Genomic DNA, 19,306 nt, shown 5'->3' with positions numbered 1-19,306 from the left:
CTGTTCTCCAGTTTGTGAGTCACCCACCTAGTGGTTATGGGATTTGATTTTATTGTGATTGCGCTCCTCTTACCGTCTCATCGCGGCTTCTCCTTTTTCTTTGGATGTGTGGTATCTTTTATGGTGAGTTCCAGTGTCTTCCTGTCAATGACTGTTCAGCAGTTAGTTGTGATTCCGGTGCTCTCCCAAGAAGGAGTGAGCGCATGTACTTCTACTCCACCGTCTTCAATTTCTGAACACTTAACCAACCCTCCATTCCTGGGATAAACCCACTTGATCACTGCTTGATTTTCTTTGCTAATATTTTGTTAAAGTTTTTTTTTTTTTTTTTTTGCATCTATATTCATGTAAGGTATGGCTTATAATATTTTTCTTGTAATGTCTTTGTCAGGTTTTGGCATCAGGGTTATTAATATTTTGAACACGTGTTACCGAAGTTTCCACTAATGTGACAAATGTAAATATAGTCAGAAAAGAGAAAATGTCTTAGTATTATTATAATGGCAGTGTGTGTATTTTTTTGCACTGGGAACATTGCTGCAGTCTGAAGGTCTAAAGGAGGGAAGAGAGGATAAAGCTGAATGAGAAGGGTAATGGGACAGAAGTCAAAGCTGAGGCCTGACAGTGGTTTTGGGTTCCTCACTCCCCCCCGTATATGAAGCCTGACTTCTAAGTTAATTATCTCCTCAAAGTTTTCCTCTTGTCAGCTTTTTCGGTGGAATCAGTTTTCCAGTTACAATGGAAGTCACTGGAAAAACAGATATATTTTCTCAAGAGTTAAGTCTAATTAAATCTAGGAAACGTTGAAACTAAGGCATATCAAATACTGTACGTAATAGTGGCATTTTAAAAGGTGATTAAAAGAAACAGAAGTGGCTGGGGATCAGCAGGCAGTGACCCAGAGACACAGAGCCCTGCTTCTAAGGAGCCTGGGGTCCAGTGAGGAGGGTTGGTGGCTGACAGTCAGCGACCACAGAGAGGGGGCCCTGACCTGGCACAGGGCTGGGAGGGTCGCGACAGTGAGGAGTGGGTGCAAAGGCAGGACCAGCAGCGTCAGAGGGAGATGGGTAAGCAGGGTGGGGAGGGAGAAGGGTCAGGGGGAGAAACACAGCGACGGACAGCTGAGCCACCAAGGAGCTTGCTGAGCTGGAGGAGGGCTGTGGGATACTGCCCACCATCTGGACCACAGGTCTGCAAGGGGCCCCACGCTCTTCTGCTCTGGGCTCCTAGGAGGGTTGTGTTTTGCCTGCCCTTCTGACACCTGCTGTGCGGGCTCTCAGAGCTGAGGCTGCAGAAGCAGGCGCCACAGTCACCCACTAGCAGTTGCTAGGGTAACCGTACTAATATAAATAGCAATAAAATTAATCAGGGCCTGAAACTTGGGCAACTTCTTCAGACACCAGCTTACTGGCTTTCTGTGGTGACCAGGTAGGTGGCTTCCACACTTCCGTTCAATTTTTGAGTGTGAAAAAAAAGCACAAGACCAATTTTATCACGTACACTGAGTCTCCTGGTTCAATCAGTGACCTGGTCCAAATGAACAGATCTAGCCCTTGGATGCATGGCAAGGCTCATTCGTTCTGGAGGTCAAGGGCGTCTTTGGAGAAAGGCAGATTTCATCACCTGCCCCAAACACTCTGTTTCCAGAATCTGGACCCCGTCTATAGAATTGTGAGATGATGGATTACAATAAACTTCCAGATCTGACCTCAATCCCACTCACTGCACACTCTGTCTTCACGGCATCACATGATTTGAAATGATCCTGCTTTCCCCTTCTTTACTACTGTCTTCTCCAGAATGTAAACCCACTGGGCAAGGACTCCACCTGCCCTGCTCACAGCTACATCCCGAGAGCCCAAACCGTGCCTCACCCATGGCAGACACTCATTCCCTTGTTTGAGGAGCAAATTCATTCATTCATGTATCAGACAGCCATTGTTGAAATTTGTACACTACGGGCTCCTCTGAAGTACCCAGTACAACTGCCTTGGTGAAAGGCTCGAGACTTTAGTCCAAAGGCCTGATTTAAGCTCCCTCCAGTGCTCGAACTTACAGGTCCCAGCACATTTTTACACCCGAACCTCAGTTTCCCTGCTGCAAATTGGATGGAATAGTCCTTACTCACAGCCCTGGAGAATTAAGTGAGAAAGCATATGCCAAAGTGCTGGTAAGGTTCTGTGCAGACGTGAGGCGTGGTTCCGATGTGAATACAGAGGGAGAGACTGTCCGTGAAAATGAAGTGGCTGGTCCAGGACCTCGTGGTCGATGGACAGCGTTGTTTGCTGGGGCTCAGGTGTGATGTTTTTCAGGGATTTTTAAAATTTTTATGTATTTTTTGGGTACTGAATGCTATTATAAAGGGGTTGAATTGCATTTTTAAAATTGCTCCACAGTAGAGGTTTCCGTATGAGCTATTTTGGAGAAAAAAGGAAAATTTTTTTCTACTGGAGTACCACAGTTAATTTACGTTAACAACTTACACATGAAAGGATGTATGTGAACTCTTTTGTGATACAAGTCCAAAAGCTGACAGAAATTTGGAAATTTCTTCTATTTTAATGCTGAAATTTAATTCACAATGAATTTCTCTTCAAGTGTGGAACATTTTCCCCTTGATTTTCACATGACTTGGTAATAAGAGCAGTTGTATGGGCTCATCAAAAGTAGAAGAAAGCTGATAGAGTCGAGATATTCAGTGTAAATATTTAGTGCAGGGGGTTGGCGGCTTTTAAATTTGCATCTTGATCTAAATGTATCTGCTGATTTCCCATCTGCTAATATTTTCCCATCTGCTAAATACCTGCCACCAGGGAAGGGGACGCCTTTGTCTTCCCCTGCTTAACCTCCATGTCCCCTTCACCTGAACTTGGAGACAGCACCACTGCGCCCCCCGCCCCCCCCGACACACACATACACACGGGCACACGCTCTGACCACAGGTACCAGCGCTGGCCCAGGAGCCCGTCACAGAGAGCTGGGTTAACCCGGGGATTCGCGGCCCAAAGACCCCTGGGCGTCGTCCCACCTCGTGCAACTTGGTGGAGCCCAGGCAGCAGCCGTCCTGGGATGCAGGCCAGCCCCTGGGGAGGAGGGGTGTGTGTGTGTGTATGTCTGTCAAACACCCACTGCAGACGATGCAGCCCCAAAGGCAAGGCTCTGCACCACAGATGAGATGGGAGGCGGGAGGCGGGTGACGGCAGCTGTGGCAGCAGGACGCTGGCAGGGAAGCCAGCCCCGGGCCCTGGGTCGGTACCACCTCCCGCGTGGGCACCGGGGGCCGTGTGGACCATGACAGTCCCACGCCAACCCCACCCCCTCCCTCCCTGAGCAACATGGTCGGTGTGTTAGCAAACTCGCGTCATCTGTGCCTGTCATTTACACCATGAGGAGCTTCCCCTTGCCCTGTTTAACCCTAAGAAGCCTAAAAGCACCAGCTGCTCCCCTCTGGGGGCCCTGAGAATGTGCCGACCCAGAAGGCAGTTCTGGTGTGGCCGCCGGCCCCTCTGGGAAGGCCAGCTCTCCAGCGTCCAGACAACTCCACCAACACACCAGGGACAGAGAAGGAAACGGCCCCCAAGAGCAGGAGTTAACGTTTTATGCTTTAAATCAAGTCCATCGCGCCGACCACGCAGACATTTGACGGATGGTGGGAAATAACAAATCTCAGTTTTGCTGGGAGCTTGCCTTCGTGCAAAGCCAGAGATGAATAAAATACATGAGGGCGCACCAAATACACTGCAAGGACAACATATACAAACGGTACATTAAGCATCATGGAAGGCAGTGAAGGGCTGGAAACAGGTCCGAGTTGGCAGCTGGGCTCTGGTTCTGGGTCTATCTGTGCAAACGGACTCTCCTCGTGGCCCTCAGTTTTGGGATAGCTCATCAGGAACTGGGGAGTCTGACCCGCCTAATTTCTCCCGCCTCTTCCTTGCTAAATTACAAGTTCCCAGGCACACGCTCGGCCCCCGCCGGGCCAGCCTTCCCTCCACGCGCGGAGCAGTGTCAACAGAAAGGCTCCCGTGACATTTCTGCTCTCCATCAATTACATGTGGGCTCTTCACCGCCAGGAGAAAATACATATTGTGCTCCAGCGAGAGCCATTGTACCGAGGTCAGCAGGAACTCATTGTCCTTTTTGCTTCAGAACAAGGCAATCCTGACATCTGTAAGATTTGCTATAGATAATCCAGGTGCTATACGCTCAGAGCAATGGGCCGGCGGAGGGGAGGGGGGAGGCGAGGCTGGGAGAGGGGAGAGACAGATAGACAGACGTTGAGGGGTCTCCTGAAGGCTGGACCATTCAGTCCTGGGCTTGCCTGGGACGGTTTCACCGAATGGTCTGCATCATTTAAGGGGAAAGTAGGCACTTGGCGAATATCTACAACACTGTGCTGGACGGCCCACCGCATACCACCCCCCCCAATCACTGGAGCTGGACAAGTCGGGAAAGGAACCCACCAGAGAGACACTGAGGGGCTCATGTCCCCGCCTCCCAGCATGTGGCCTCGAGTCCTAACGGGGTGCCAGGGAGTCACCGACCGGACAGCTCATATCGCTAAGTGAGACGGGCTGGGGGTCAAAGGCTCAGGAGGCGGACGGGCCGACTGGAGCAAGCCTGCCCCGCAGAAGCACCTGCCTTTTAAGTCCGTGTGAGAGGAAATCAAAAGCAGATTTGACGACCAGTCAGGGAGAAGCTCTTCTCCAGAGGAGAGATTATTCATGGAAAAGAAAATTCGGCGACAGGCAGGGGACTATGCTGTGAAGACAAAAGGACTACAAAGGAGGGAGAGAAATTCCGACGGGGCTTCCGTAGGGCAGCAGGGAGACTCGGGAGCAGCACTTGAGCTGCCTCCCCGCCGTGTCAGAGGCACAGGCTGAGTGTGTGCACGGGCATGCCCGTGTCACAAAGTGTGTGCGCGCACGTGTGTCGGCGCATCTCCCCAGCCTTGGTGTGGGGCCTGTCGAGGCGGGGCTCGGGGCCGGGGGGAGTGGCGAGGGACCTGCTCCAGAACACAGCTTCTGCTTTTCCAGCTGCGGGGGGATGGTAACGCTCCCCCGAGTCCTGGGAGCTCTGGCTCCGCTGCTGGCCCAGCAACAAACGCATCTCCACTTGGGACTTTCAACCCTTAGAGACGACATCTCTTCAGCCTGTAACTGTTCCCTTTGGTCATATCCCGAAAAGTGAGCATGTGATTTCAATCTGAAATTAAAAGTCGTGTCTGAATAACACAACTGCATTCTCATTTCCTAATACCCTGGTTTTTACTACTTTGCATTCAACTGTGAAAAGTCTTTTAAAACTCGGAACAGCAGTAAAACTTGAATGAATTTTTGACCCATTATTGCATAGCGGGTGTGCCTTCCAAGTTGGAGAGACTGCCAAGTTCTCCCCACCTAATATTTCCACTTTAATTGTGCCACTTGAGAAATTTACGTGCCTCAAAATATGGCATGAATCTTACGCTTATTGCAGTCTCATTAGCAGCAACATTTAAGCAACATCTGTGTGCTACAGAACTAACTGAAGTAGCAGAAGTGGCAGCTGTAAATCCACAGGAAGACGGCAGTTTGCACCCAGCACTGCTGAGTTAGCTACTAACTGTCAGCCTGTTCCCGCAATCTGGTCTTGAGCACCGTGGTTGCAGGCACACAGTGTCCACAAGAATACAGAGAGGAGGCTAATGATGCTATTCACCACTTTGCTGCACCAGTTTGGCTGTTTTTCCAGTTTCCTTGTTGACTTTCATTATAGATTTCTCCATTCTTGTAAAAAGTCCAGTAAGAGACGTGTCTGACTTTAAACTACTTACCTGAGCCGAGACATGCTGGTCTGGCCAGACCGAACCGAGAATTGATTTTTTTGTGATTTAATAATTCTGCTCTCCCCTCACTCCTTTCAATTGCTTAACATTTTTTATCCCACATGTCTCTGTAAAAAAATAACTTTAAAATCCCGAGTAATGTTGATATTTAAAGCAATGGCATTTTCTTCCCGTGAACATAACATTTTCAGTAATCAATACAAGATGGCAACCGTAATTCATCGCTGGTTGGGGTGGACGCAGCTGGCAGAGTGTGCCCGGGTGTCAGAGCGTCTCCCGTGACTCACCCGCTTCACACAACACGGCTGATGAGCGGGAGGCCAGCATCCCTTAGTTCAGACCCAAAGGCATCGACTGCTCTCCTTCCCTCAATATTAAGAAAAATGATACCGATTCTTCCACGTAGGGAGCAAGTTAAGTTGGGAGCGAGGGATTACTGACATGCCTCCTTCTGCAGGAGAAATGAGGGCACCGGAGCCACTGCTTTTTACTCAGAGTATCGCTTCCACTGAGCACAACTGGAAAAACTATTTCTGACACCTCCTGCGGAACACAGCCCCGGCTCGCTTTTAACTCCGGTCTCGCTTGTTTCTGTCTTGGCAGTGAGTGGATGCTTCTCCCTCGGCGCCTGGCCCTGAGACAATGATGTAACTGGTATCTTTCGAAGCACTCAAGAGTGCTGGAAATACACAAAAGAAGGCCTCCTTCAATATGTGATGACTGGTGTGTTTGCCAACAGCCCGACTTCATTAGAAGATTGGCACGTCCACCCGGCTGCCATGTGACATGCCGTCAACCGTGGACATTTGTTGTCTTAATGCTCAAGTACTCAGGGGCTCAACTGATAGGGGAGAAACTGTTTGGACTCGGCTGGACCCCACGCTTAGGGTGGCACGCCACCTCATGGTATTGGAAATCAATAGCCACGGGGCTGCTCAAAGGTCGGGGTCTCCAGGATTAACTTCCCGGTACTAGACTACCATCCCTTGTTTCTTGGTTTGTTTTCCAACAATAATACATTTTCACGGGGCCTGGTTAAAAACCACTTATGAAACACGAAGTGAAAAATAAAACAAAACACAGAATCACGGGCTAACAGCTGCCAGTCTCCCTCACCCGCTCAGGGAACATCCGGACGGAAAGGATGCTGGAAGTTCCATCCGTCTGCAATTCAGGTGTTTGTTTTTTTTTTAAATCTATTTCTTTTTTAATGGTGGTGTTTTAGTCTTAACACAAAAGGATAAAAGCTGGTTTGTAAACTACCCACCTAACTTATCAAAATAATGCAGCTTAATAAGAACTTGGTTTTATCCCTGCTCTGGGATGTGGCTTGGGGATGTCACAGCACAAAATGTAGACACAGGAATGGGACGTGTTCCTGGTATTTCATTTTAATGGAGAAATAAGCTCCCACGCCTACCCAGGCGGAATCGTTTTTTTGGACGTAGCTTCTGAATGAAATCCTGAAGCAGGGCTGTTCCACAGCGCCATCCCAACCCCTAGCCCTTTACAGAACGTGAGCTCTCTTCACCTTTACCCTTGGAAAAGTTACTGAGGCCACAACAATAGATACCTGAGTTACACCCATTGACAGCAAACTAGGAAATAAAACAGAAATTTAAAATTATTTATTGTTTAAAAATAGCAAAACCTCGATTATATATATACTTGCCTAAGTTCACAAATACTTAATTAAAAAATCTCTATTTTCCAAAGCAAAAAAAAAAAAAAATTTAGTAAGAAGGGTGGCACTGTTTTCCACGTATGCAAATCTCCCAGTGCCGGGCATTTAGGAAGACAGCTGGTTCTCCTGTCTTCTTCAGACCACCATGACTCCTTCTCTTGGTTGAGGAACTGGCCTCACATGGACTTGTAGTTGAAAAGGGAGGAGGATTTTCACAGCCTTTTCAGTAAACTGCAGCTATACTTCTCTGATCCTGCATCCAAACTGGACAACAGGGAGTCGTTCAAGTTCAGCTGCCGTGCAGGACCTGAAACCCCGCAGCGAACCTCTCACTGAACTCGGTCCCTCCATCCTGCACTGTGCAGGGCTCCCTGACCCACGGCCGGGTCTGTGACACCGTGCATCGGTCATCTGGAAGTACTGGCTCACTGTGTCACACACATCTTCCAAATATTGACTCACTTCTTTACATAGTATTACAAAAGTAACATCTGTTTACGTCACCACCAGTCTCATCAGAAAAATCTAAGTATTCAGAAGCTGTAAAGCTCACAGCGGCAGATGCAAGGTCCCCAAAATTCTCATTTTTGTTCAAAAACAAATTTTTATCAGTGGTAACAAACACTGTTGGTCGCTCTCCTTGAAGGGACAGGGTCACTTGATTCCTTTTTGAGAAAATGTCCAGCAAACCTAAGTCTGAACGGCCCTCGTTGGCCCAATCGTCTTTCACCGTTAGGACAGGGGCCCGCGGGTCCACTCCTGAGCCGCGGCTCTCCCGCTCCCACCCACTTTTCCACGGGCTTCTCTGAAAATTCGCTCTCCGGCTTGCGGTTAACGGGGCAAGCGAAGCTCTTTGTGCCGAGCTGGTGCGCTAAGCCCAAGAGGGTCTGTGCGGGCCGCTCCTAGCTGGGTGTCTTGCTGTGCTACGGGTCTGAAAGCTCTCGGGGCCAAGCCTCGTCTCCCAAGCCCAAGGCCTACAGCTAGCGGATCCCCAGGCCAAAGCCCCGAGAGGCAGGGGGTCCCTGCTCTTCACGTCTGCTCGAGCATCTGGGCTGCAGGAGGGGACGCGAGCTCCCGGGAGCGGTGGCTCTTCTGGTGGAGCGGGCGCTGCTGGGGGCTCACCGGGCGGCTCGTAAGCAAGCTGTGGGGCCCCTCCTGCAGGGCCTCCGCCCAGGGCACGCGCCGCCCGCCCGGGGCCGCAAGCCTGGTAGAGGCCGGGCCCCTCCCGCAGGAGTGCGCACGGGGGACCCTCCCGCTGAGCGGGAGGACACCGCCCCGCCCCGACTAGTTCACGGGGCTCAATGGGAACCATTTCTGGAGTCACCCACGGCGCCAAGAGCCTCCCAGAAACAGGCACACGGCGTACAGAATGATGGCCTTCAAGGACCTGCTTGCGTTTTTCAAGATGCAGACGTTTGTCACAAAGTAGAAGAGAATGTGGGTAGCACATAGGTCGTGAAATAGTATCACAAGGACACCAGTGAACCCACAGCCAGCCCGAGCGCTGGAAGGCGCGAGCTGAGCCCTCCCAGGAGGCGCGAGCCTACCTGAGTGCGTCCCAGCAATGGTTCCCACACGCGTTCATCCTCCCGCTGCTGCCCCTGAGGCGACAACTTCCATCGTGCGCTCACATTCCCGTGTCTTTTCAAAGGTCAGATTGTATATATGCGTGTGTGTGTGTGTGTATGTATATGATTGTACGTGTGCGTGCATTTGTTTGTTTAAAGCGATATGCATCCCTTGAGGCTCGTGAGCTTTACAGAACTAGTATCGCACGTCTGCAGCCTTCTGCCCCGCACTCTGTTTGCTTGTCGTTGCATTTCTAAGTCACGCCTGTCACAGCACGCGGCTGTGTCCGCCCTCACTGCCGCGTAGTACTTCATTCACCCTGTGAACACGCCTGCAGGCACGCACGTGTTTCCGCCTGGATGCACGCTCAGCTTCGTCCGGGCTCTTGCTCTCACACAGCAGGGCCGTGAACACTCTTCGGCCTGGCTTCTGTGCTCACGTCCACAGACTCCTGTGGAGTGTGCTTGGAGTCGGGGTGGGGGATGGGGGCAGGAAACGGCAGTCAGAAGCCGAGCGTGTTAACTCTGCAAGGCAACACGCAGTGGCTGTCGGGGTCAGGGCATGCAGACTCGCAGACTCTGTCCCGTTCACTAGTTCACGGACTCTCTCAGTTCCTGGAACACTCACCGAAGTCCGTGCTAAGTTTGCACAGACACGTGTGGCCTACTCCAGACTTGACTCTGGAATGACAAGCACGGGCACTGATCACAGCGGGGTCACGCAGATTGTGAGGCGCAGGCCTGGGGCTCAAGCCTGGACTTCATGACGTGCAACACGTAACTTCCTGTCGAGGGGAAGCCTACATCATCCAAGCCGGAGGGCCACAGGCGTCGGCTTGGGTGAAGCACGATAAAGTCTGCCTTTGCCGGTAACGCTACCTATCTACCAAAGTGCTTTCTGATGATGCCACGAGAAGGTCGTTTCCACAGCACAGACGTGGGGACCCAGCGACTGCTGGTTTAGTCCACATGCAGCGTTGCTTCACTGTTCAGCCCCAGGAGCTGAGAAGAGGCCCAGCCGAAGGCTGCAGGGCACCCAGGGGGGCGCTCTCGGAATGAACGACCCGCTGGAACGCTCCCAGGATGCTCGGAGAGCTGGCTTTTCACCTCTGCTGGGCGCTGGTCCTTTGCTTCGTCTGGGCACAGATCCTTGTTTAAAATAGTTCTTTACAGGAATGTCTTCTGGTCGCTGGTCTGTCTGAAGCAGACACCTGCCAAGCTGTGTCTGAGTGCTCAGTCACCGAATGCGCGGCTCGGCCGTCATTTTTCTTGAGGCCGAGTTCATCCTGCTGACCGCGGCCGACCAGCTTCTGTCGGGCGCTGGCCTCACCTACATCACCCTCGGTAAGTCTGGGTCTCCGGGACCAGCTCGTTGTTATTTTTGGCCCAGGATGCGGCTCTGCTTACTGGCTGCTGTGTTTCTCCAGTTGTGAGGAGAGCTTCCAGGGGAATTCTTCAGATAATCATCATCTTGATCTTAAATGTAAATACTGTCACCCTGGTTTAAAGAGAGATTAATGATTTGCTGACAGCCCCATACATCCTTAGAAAGTAGCACACCAAAGAGAACATGCGATCGTCTTTTCTCCAGTAACACCAGTGGAAAACCCACACCCAGGGGTGGACTGGTCAGGCCAAGTGTCATCCAGGTCTGGGGCTTGGATATCTTTTCTGAGTGACTTGCCCACTGAGAAGGAAACCCTGCATTTATCTCTTAAAGAGGAAAAGAGGATAAACTGCATGTGCCAGGCGCCTCACAGCTCCGTCTGCACCCTCAGGAGGAAGTGCAAGGTGGCATCATAAGCGCTACTCCAGAGAGGGGACGTCAAACAGGTTTGCTGCCGACCGGCAGGCCACGGCTAGGACCCGAAGCCACCTCGGGGCTGGCCACACCTGGGCCCTGCCCTTCCCCCCAGCCTCGACAAGGCTGTGGGCACTAATCCGGTCACGACCTGGAGCCTCGGGCCAACCCAGCCCCCTCCCCATGGCTCCCTGAGGTCCTGGGGCGGTGAGGCAGTCGGGCTGGCCGGCTCACTTCTCCCGGCCCCACGGTAGCCCGGGGCGCACTGCGTCCCGTCTGGGGCTAAGGACAGCCCGTCTTGCTTACGCCTGCCCCCTGCCTGGACAACCACATCTCCTGGATGAAGTCAGGCCACAGCTCCATCAGAGACACAGTGAAAGTGTCAGTACCAGGAGGACTGGCCAATTATACTCCTCATCTGAATTCCTTATATTTTCAAAGTGTTTTACACTAATTAGTTAGTACCGTTAGCTCTAAGGATTAGTAGTCTCTCTAACAAGACACAGTGACATTATGCAAAACACAGGGACGCCGAGACAAGAGGGCTGGCGTCGTGCGGCTCAGGCCTGCTCTGCCAGGCGGACTGTGTTCTCACGGGTCCCGACCCCGAGGACAGAAGGCCCCCCCAGCCCGGCCCACGCGGTCCTCTCCCGGGCCCGCCCTCCTCCTGGTCTCTCTCCTGCCGGAAAGCCCGTCCTGTCCCGTGACAGCTCCCCACGTCAGAGGTGCCGCGCGACACTCAGCGGGCCAAGGAGCGGTTCAGAGGGGCACGCCGCCCCCGGGCAGGTGGAGGGAGAGCCCCCAGAGGGCGCGGGGCTGCGCAGACCTGGAGGGGCTCCTGCCCCATGCAGCCGGCGGTGCTGGAGTCCGAGGTGTCCCCTTTCAGCACAGGGCTGATGACTGCCGCGCACTGCTTTCCTGACTGGTGACCACGCCAAACCCACCAAGAACGGACCCCTCGTGCCTGGGGCTGCGGCAGGGGTGTCTGTCCTCCCCCTGCCCGACAACGGCCACTTTCCTGCTGGTCCCTGGTTTCCTATCGCAGGGGCCAAAGCCACCTGTGCTCACCTCTGCTCTAAGGCATCTGGCTGCTCCTTCCACTTGAAATGCCCTCTATGTCCTGTCCAGAGCTAACAGTGCCGCTCGAGCGCCACCTCCTCCAGGAAGCCCCTCTTGATTTTCTAGTTCACCCACACCTCCTTCCATGACTCTGTGCTCTGAGACACACCCCGAGCCGGCCTCGTACGCACACTGGTGCCACACGGCCTGGTCAGGGAGTGTGCACACGGCTCCCATGGCCTCACTGCTCTGCAAGCGGAGAGGGGACCTCTGCTAAACAGACGGTGGGGCTGTCTCCTGAGCCACACCACTCCTGAGACCAGACTGCACTTGCCAGCGTTGTCTTCTCACTACATCTGCCAGGGACCCTTCTTCATAGAGGAAAGAGATGTGCTTTCATAAGTACAAACATAACCCATTTCTACTGGAAACATTCAGGATCTACAGATTAGCACAGAAAAGGAAATCCAACTACTCACGATTTCCTCGGGCTGAGATAATCACTGTTGTACTCCGCTCCACAGATGGTCTTTAAAAAAAAATGATATATTATGTATACATATGTGTGTTTACGTGTAAATATATATCTTTAAGACAGAATCATGGATCACACTTTTCTGATTGTATAATACACACATACATTCTATAAAAGTTTAACAACACTGGAAAGCAACACAGACACACACACACAGCAATTCTCCCCAACTCTTTCCACCAAGATATCTCCACGAAAATACTCTGATGGATTCTCTCCCAGTCTTACACTCTTAAGCCCAACTAAAAAAACCTGTTTCATAGAACAACATGCCTTTATCACTCAGCAGTGAGTCAAGGCCCTCTTTTTGATGTCAATAAACACAGACTCATGTTACCATTTTTAGTGGTAGGACTGCCTGACATTGTACAGATGGATCATGACTTAGTCAACGCGTGTCCTTGGGACATTTATGTAGTTTCCTACTTGTTGCCGTCACAAATAATGGTATGACAAGTATCCCTGTAACTGTAGCCTTGTATACGCGTGGAAATCTCTCCCCAGAGTAAGTTCCTAAAAGTGGAATTGTTTGGGGGAATTTCACGTTTTAACATTACCTAACTGCCCTACAACAAAATGGCCTGCTCCTCCGGCAGAGAGAGAGGGGGGGGAGGGAGGGAGGGAGGCAGGGAGGGAGGCAGGGAGGGAGGGAGGGAGGGAGGGAGAGGGGGAGGGGGGGAGAGAGAGAGAGAGAGAGAGAGGGAGAGAGGGAGAGAGGGAGGGAGGGAGGGAGGGAGGGAGGGAGAGAGAGAGCGAGCGAGCGAGCGCCCGTCCTTTGCACAACGCTGTAGGCAGAGAATTACACATTTTTTATTATTTCACCCAGCTTATAATAAAGTGCCGTCTCACACTTAAACCTGCAGTTCTGGGACCATCAGCCAGGCGGACATCTCTTCACGGGATGGCTGACGTCACCCGTACCCTCCTCTACTCCAGACCTGCCATTTGGGCCCATGGATCCACTCGGTCTGTTCTGCACCAGCCCTGCATCGCCCCGTTTATGGTGGATTCAGGACACCACGCTGGCATCCCTGGTGCTACAAACGCACCTGGTGGCTCCTGAGCGAAGACGCGTCCCGCCGGCTGAGCGGAGCTTGGCACGCCGTCCCTGACCCGCAGCGCCGGCCCGGCCAGCGGGCAGCGTGGCCTTTGTGAGTCATTTTTGTCACGGCTTACGGTTCATAAGCAGTGCTGTGGCCACGGTCAGAGTCTTGCCAGACGTTCTGAGTGTCACCTGCACAGGGCAGCCTCTCAGGGGTCACTGCTTGGACCTGCAACACCCCGGGCGCAGGTCTGCTGTGACTTTGCACACCCATCCTGGCGTTCGCAACAACCCACAACCTCCGTTGTCAACAAGCCAGAGGAGAGGCAACACCAAGTCTCTCTCACTTCAGGGGCGGCCTTGGCGACCCATGTCAGAGCTGCCCCCGGGCTTCACGGTAAATGACAGTCAAGAGGCAAGAGAAGGGAACAAGGTGAGACTCTGATGCATTAAACGCTCAGGAAGCCCACGCAAGGTGGACGAGTGTTCACAGGCGAGGCGGATAAGGGTGCTGAGATCACACACATCCCCAGGGCTCCCGCAGCTAGCCTGCGGGGGGTTCCACCACCGCCGCCCGCCGAGCACGCAGTACGCTCCCAGCAGCGGGCTAACTCACTGCAACCTGACAGCGTGACGACGTGCCACACACCCCTCTACACGGATAAGGAAGCCGTGTCAGTGTCCTGGGGCCTCCGTACCAAAGTACCAGTGACAGGGGGCTTAAAGCAACGGAAACTTGTTGCTCCAGAGGCCAGGAGTCCAAGACCCAGGGGTCGGCAGGGCCGCGCTTCCCCAGAGGCTCTAGGGGGAGACCCCTTCTGGACCCTGGAGCCGCTCCTGGCGGCTCCTGGCAACCTTGGCTTGGGGCCCATCATCCCAGTCTCCACCTCCCTCTTCACAGGGCCTCCCTCCCCCCTTGGGTTTCCTCCCCCTCGCTCTGAGACGGAGGCAGCCATTGGATTTAGGGCCACACAGATAATCTGGGATGATCTCACCTTGAGATTCTTCACAGAGCCACATTTGCAGAGATCTTTTTCCCAAATGAGGCCAGATGCACAGGTCCCAGGGGTCTGCCCGTGGACATCTCTCTTTGGGGCCCCCATTCAATCCGCTACAGAAACCAAGCTGTGGAGCGGTCACGTGGCGCACGCAGGACAACGCAGCCACTGAAGTGGACAAACTGGGCTCCGATCCCAGCTCCTCACCCGCGGGCATTACTGCCGCCTGCCTTCCGCACAGCAGCACAGAGGGGCCAGCTCGAGGGGCACTGAGGAGAGAACGCTCCAGCCTGGCACCGTCCTCCCAGCACAGAGCCCAGAGGCCGCAGCAGCCTGAGAGTTCAGAACCAGCACGACAGACACCGGCTGGAGAGTCCGCAGACACCTGTGTCGGGAGTGGGGTCTGCGAGAAACCCTTGGGGGTAGGGGGACGACAGAGGGGAGAAGGGGGCGAGGAGGGGGCTGGGGACGAGAAGAGGAGGCCGTCACTGGCGATAAACGGGTCGGCAGCACCCTGGCAGGCTCAGGCCTAACACGCGACGAACTTCCACGCTTTCCTTGTGAAAATATGTTCATCGACATGAGACCAACTGGCCTGAAACTGCAGAATGCCTGTCACATTGCTTCCTGGCACTGACGTCAGACGTCTGCAGGGAAAAGTACCGACAGCTACGTGCCGCTTGGGGTTGTGATACGTAGACGTGTCATTCTGCATCTCAAAGAAAAGGCAGTTTTTAAATAAATGTGGTTCTTAGCTTGGCACGAGGCACTCGGCCTGGAGACGGTGTGGAAACCCCTCAGCAGGTGAGCAGGGCTGGGCTCTCAGCTCAGACTGGACGCCAGAACCACTGTGTGACCTGCTGTCCTCAGGCTTGTGGCTGAAGTCACGTGGAGGCCAGAGGTGTGTGTTTGGGACACAGCTGGAGGACACAACCGGCTCGGGAGTAAGCGACGGTGCACACACTCCCAGGGCTCCCTGGGGGGTGGCAGGAGGCTGTGCTTCTCCCAGATCACTGGCAGGAAGGAAGTGCGCCTCCCACGGCCCGGCTGGGGGTCCGGCAGCACAGGGACGACGCCAGTCCCCGTCGCTGTGGAGGCAGGTGGGCGAGGACTGTGCTGCACCTCTCCTCCCTTCCTGGGGAGAGAGGAAGGGCAGGGCTTCAGGGCTGTCAGACACACACAGCACCTGGTTTTTCTCAGGGCCCCAGAGATTTAAAATCGCTTCGTACTGCTTTTGTCGCAGGTTACGTAGAGTTTATCCCAACAAAAGTACACGTTCTGGAACTGAACGCTCCCTCGTGCCCAAGCTGCTGTCTCCTGGCCGGCCGCTGCACTGCTGGCCTCGCAGCAGCTCCTCCTCGCTGCCCGGGGGCCGCGGGGCCGGCGCGTGGTCACTCTGGGTGGCAGACAGGCAGCGAGGGGCCCTCGGCCACCACTCAGAAGAGCAGCAGATTAAAGGTTCCCGTCAGAGGCTGCAGATGAGGCCAGCACCCCCTGCCACGTGCAGAGCTTCCCTGTCACAGAAGCAAGCGGGGTCAGGCGCCTCCCAACCGCATCAAGCCCGACCTTCCTCAATGGAACTGTGGCCGCCCTGCCCCCACGTCCTGACCGCCACCACTTCTTCCGAGGCTCTGTTGGCTTCTGGGCCTTCAAACACCTGCTGCGCCGGCCCCCTTGGCCGTCAGGCCAGGCCGTGTCGCGTTCCCCTCCTCCCAGGCCTCCAGGGGTCCACACTCGCCCGTGAGGGGCCCCTGAGCTCGGGGTGATGGGCCACGTGCTTGCACCCACTCTGCTCACAGGAGCTGGGGGGACAAGCCCAAGTTCAGCTGGATCTGAGGCTCAGCTTTCTGCTCCTCCAGCTGGGGTCAGACCCGGCCCCCCACAGGCCCCTCAGAGGCCCGGGGTGGCGGAGGCTGCCCCTGTGCAGCAGAACGTGCCCACAGCCCCGGGGCCAGACCTGCCCGCTGGGCCCGCCGCTCGGCCGCGCACCTGCGCCTGTGCTTCCTGCCAGAAGTCTCACATGTGTGTCCGCTCTGCCCTGTTGTCATGGCGATCAGAACACGCAAAAGCAATACTTTTTGCACAATATCACATGTTGCTTAATGTTTGGACGCTGATATCATCTCCAGCTGGGGTTTTCTTAATTTAAGTCAACAAACCAGTCTGGAAGCACACATATCGCTTGTGTTTGGGAACCAAACAAGAGTGACATGTGACGAGAAGACTTAAGAAAGACCCTGGTGTGTGTGTGCGTGCGGTGCTGTGTGTGCCAGGGGGATGGCCCAACCTGAGAAACAAGGAAAGAAGAGGTGACGCTCCCAGCCCCTCTGCTCCATCCCTGGCTACACCCCCTCCGTCGCCCCGGGACTGGCATCGAGACACAGGCACACGTGCGCGCACACACATGCACACACGTGCAGACGTGCGCGCGCTGCGCGCGCACACACACACACGCGCGCCCGGCATAGCCACTTGGAGAGCTCCCTGGAGCCAGCGCGGAGCCTGGGGTGGCAGCTCCTGGCCCTCCTTCAGCATCCCACCGCATCGGCGTCCCTGACGACCACTGGGAGAGCCCGTCCTGCACCCTGTGGCCACTTGAGCGTCCGAGCACCGTGCCCCCATCCCAGAGTGGCAGCTGTGAGCAAGCTGCTAGGTGGGAAGGTCCCTGCGGGCGCCGGCAGCACTGACGCCATGTTTTCGGGATCAATCTTAACTGCTGTCCACATGGAATATTTTTCCTGTGGCTTTTTTCAGTGAAAAAGACATGCACGGGAAACGTTAAAGGCCTGTTAACGACGCCCTTTCATCCATCAAGGCGCCGTCCTCGCGTCCTCGTCCACTCCCGCCCGCCCGGCACAGATCCTACCGGAGGCGACCTGGGTGACGGAGGCCAGACGCCGTCCATCTGTCCGCAACTGGGGCCACAGCGTCCGAGGACCCTGGACGGCTGCCCTCAGTCACTTAGAGACTTGGGTCCTGCAGTTTCTCCAGGCTCCAGGCCTGGCTTTCAACTGTCACCCTGTTTCCTGCAGACAGACAGACAGGGGTTGCTTGGCAGAGTTCCATTTAAATCTCAGGGTCTTTCAAACTGATAACAGGTAAAATTGATGTGAACTTCAGCTCCCTAAACAAACTTCAATCAAATGCCCGTGAAGAAGAAAGAAAAACCCTGTTTGGGCCCGGAGAGGCCAAATACAGTTCAATCCTCACCAAGGGCGTCCAAGTGCCCGTCCCCAGGACCCCCCGCCAGGACGGCAGCAAGAAAACCTACCAGCAGACAAGGCACCTGGAGGCCCAAGCGCGTCCCAGCTCAGAGGCCACAGGGAAAGGCTTAGCTTCCCGACCGGTCTTCTGGGAAACTCTTCTGAGTAAAAGAAAACAGACTGGATCCTTCTGTGCGCCCCACGGTAAGATAACTTGTTACCATTGCAGCTTGAAATCAAAACAGCACTAAGGTCCTGGGCAAGCTCTGAGGTGAAGTGGACAGTCCTCGCCGACTCGGCTGTGACGTCCTGCCTGTTCCCACGGTGGCCGAGGCTCGAGCTGGCACTGCTGCCTGTGGCACAGCTGCAGCTGCACCAGCAGCCCGGGTGAGTCTGCGGGTGCGGAGGACGCGGCCAGCGGGGCCTGCGCGCCCTGCACGCCCTGCCTGGGCTGCGCCAGGACAAACACGCCAAGCGGGGCTCCCCGCCCCCTGGGCTCCTCTGAGCAGCGCCTAAACCCAAGGGCTCCACCCGACCACGCCACCGCTTCCCAGAGCTCTTAAGCCACCCGCCTGCTCGGTTCTCTCCCACGCTGACGCTTCAGAGGAAGTTCGGTCTGGGATGACGCTGCTGTTCACAACGGGTTAAGGAACAGTGACTCCCTCCCTGGACATGCCTGGCTGCTCAGAGCAGAGGTGCTGCCTAAGGAAGAATGCGGGGTGGAAAACGCGAGGCCCTGGGCGGGAACGGGCACCCGAAGAGACTCGAGCTGGAGACGACAGTGCTGCTAGGCAGTGACCACGCCGCACCGGCCGGCTGCTGTCTGTGTCGGCTGCGCGCGGACTCGAGTTAAAAACCCCGACCAACTTCCTCCACGGCGGACCCGCCCCCTTCCCCAGAGGCCCGGCTGCCCGAGCGGCTCCGACTCCTCCCCGCACCTCCCCTGCCCCTCGGCAGCACCAGCCCCTCGTCTTCGGGCGCCAGGGAGTCAGGCTCTGCCGTCGCGTCCCCCCCTCTGCAGCCTCGGACGCGGCGAGCGAGTGGGTCTACGTGACCCTCCCGCCCGTCGTGGGAAAAGCACCAGGAGAGGAACACGACGACCCTTCGCAGCCCCGCCTCCCGCGTGGTCAAGGGCAGCTATTTCATTACACATGTGCTTCCGCAGAAACAAATATTATTTCTGAATCTTTCACGACCCGGGTGTCCGGGAACGGCGAACACAGCACGCGCTGGCCGAGCGGCTGTCCCGCGGGTCTGGTGCTGGCGGGTCGAGGCCCGGCACTGGGTGGAGGGAAACCCGCCCGTGAGGGGACCTGGGGCCGCGGCCAAAGGACTCAGCCTCCTTGCTTCAACATCTCTCTTCAAGGGGAAAATATTTTCGTGTTTCCCTGGGCCTTTCCCGTCCTCTGCATTTTCACAAACCTGCTGCCCCTCCAGCGGCTGCGGCTCCAGGCGGCCTCTCGGAGCTTGCTGCCCCTGGAATGGTTCGTGGCCGGCACTCAGGGGGATGGCTCTGCCAGTGGGAGCCCGGGGCGTCTCTCAAGCGTGTTCTGATGGCTGAGGAGGCCCCGGGAAGCAGGAAAAAGAGC

The 19,306-nt window shown here is 55.0% G+C and overlaps 1 protein-coding gene across 1 annotated transcript in view; it reads right to left on the bottom strand.

The window, feature by feature from the left end:
* MGMT (O-6-methylguanine-DNA methyltransferase) overlaps window positions 1–19,306 on the bottom strand; it is a 311,657-nt gene that overhangs the window by 33,720 nt on the left and 258,631 nt on the right. Inside the window, exon 5 of the mRNA XM_060126556.1 lies at window positions 12,419–12,468. Coding sequence (XP_059982539.1) covers window positions 12,419–12,468 — 50 coding nt within the window. The remainder of the gene's footprint in view (window positions 1–12,418; window positions 12,469–19,306) is intronic.

This window comes from Lagenorhynchus albirostris, chromosome 16 (assembly GCF_949774975.1).
Source record: "Lagenorhynchus albirostris chromosome 16, mLagAlb1.1, whole genome shotgun sequence".
In the NCBI taxonomy this organism is placed as follows: domain Eukaryota; kingdom Metazoa; phylum Chordata; class Mammalia; order Artiodactyla; family Delphinidae; genus Lagenorhynchus; species Lagenorhynchus albirostris.
Note: the sequence above shows the minus strand (reverse complement) of the source record. Positions and strands in the feature narration are given on the sequence as shown.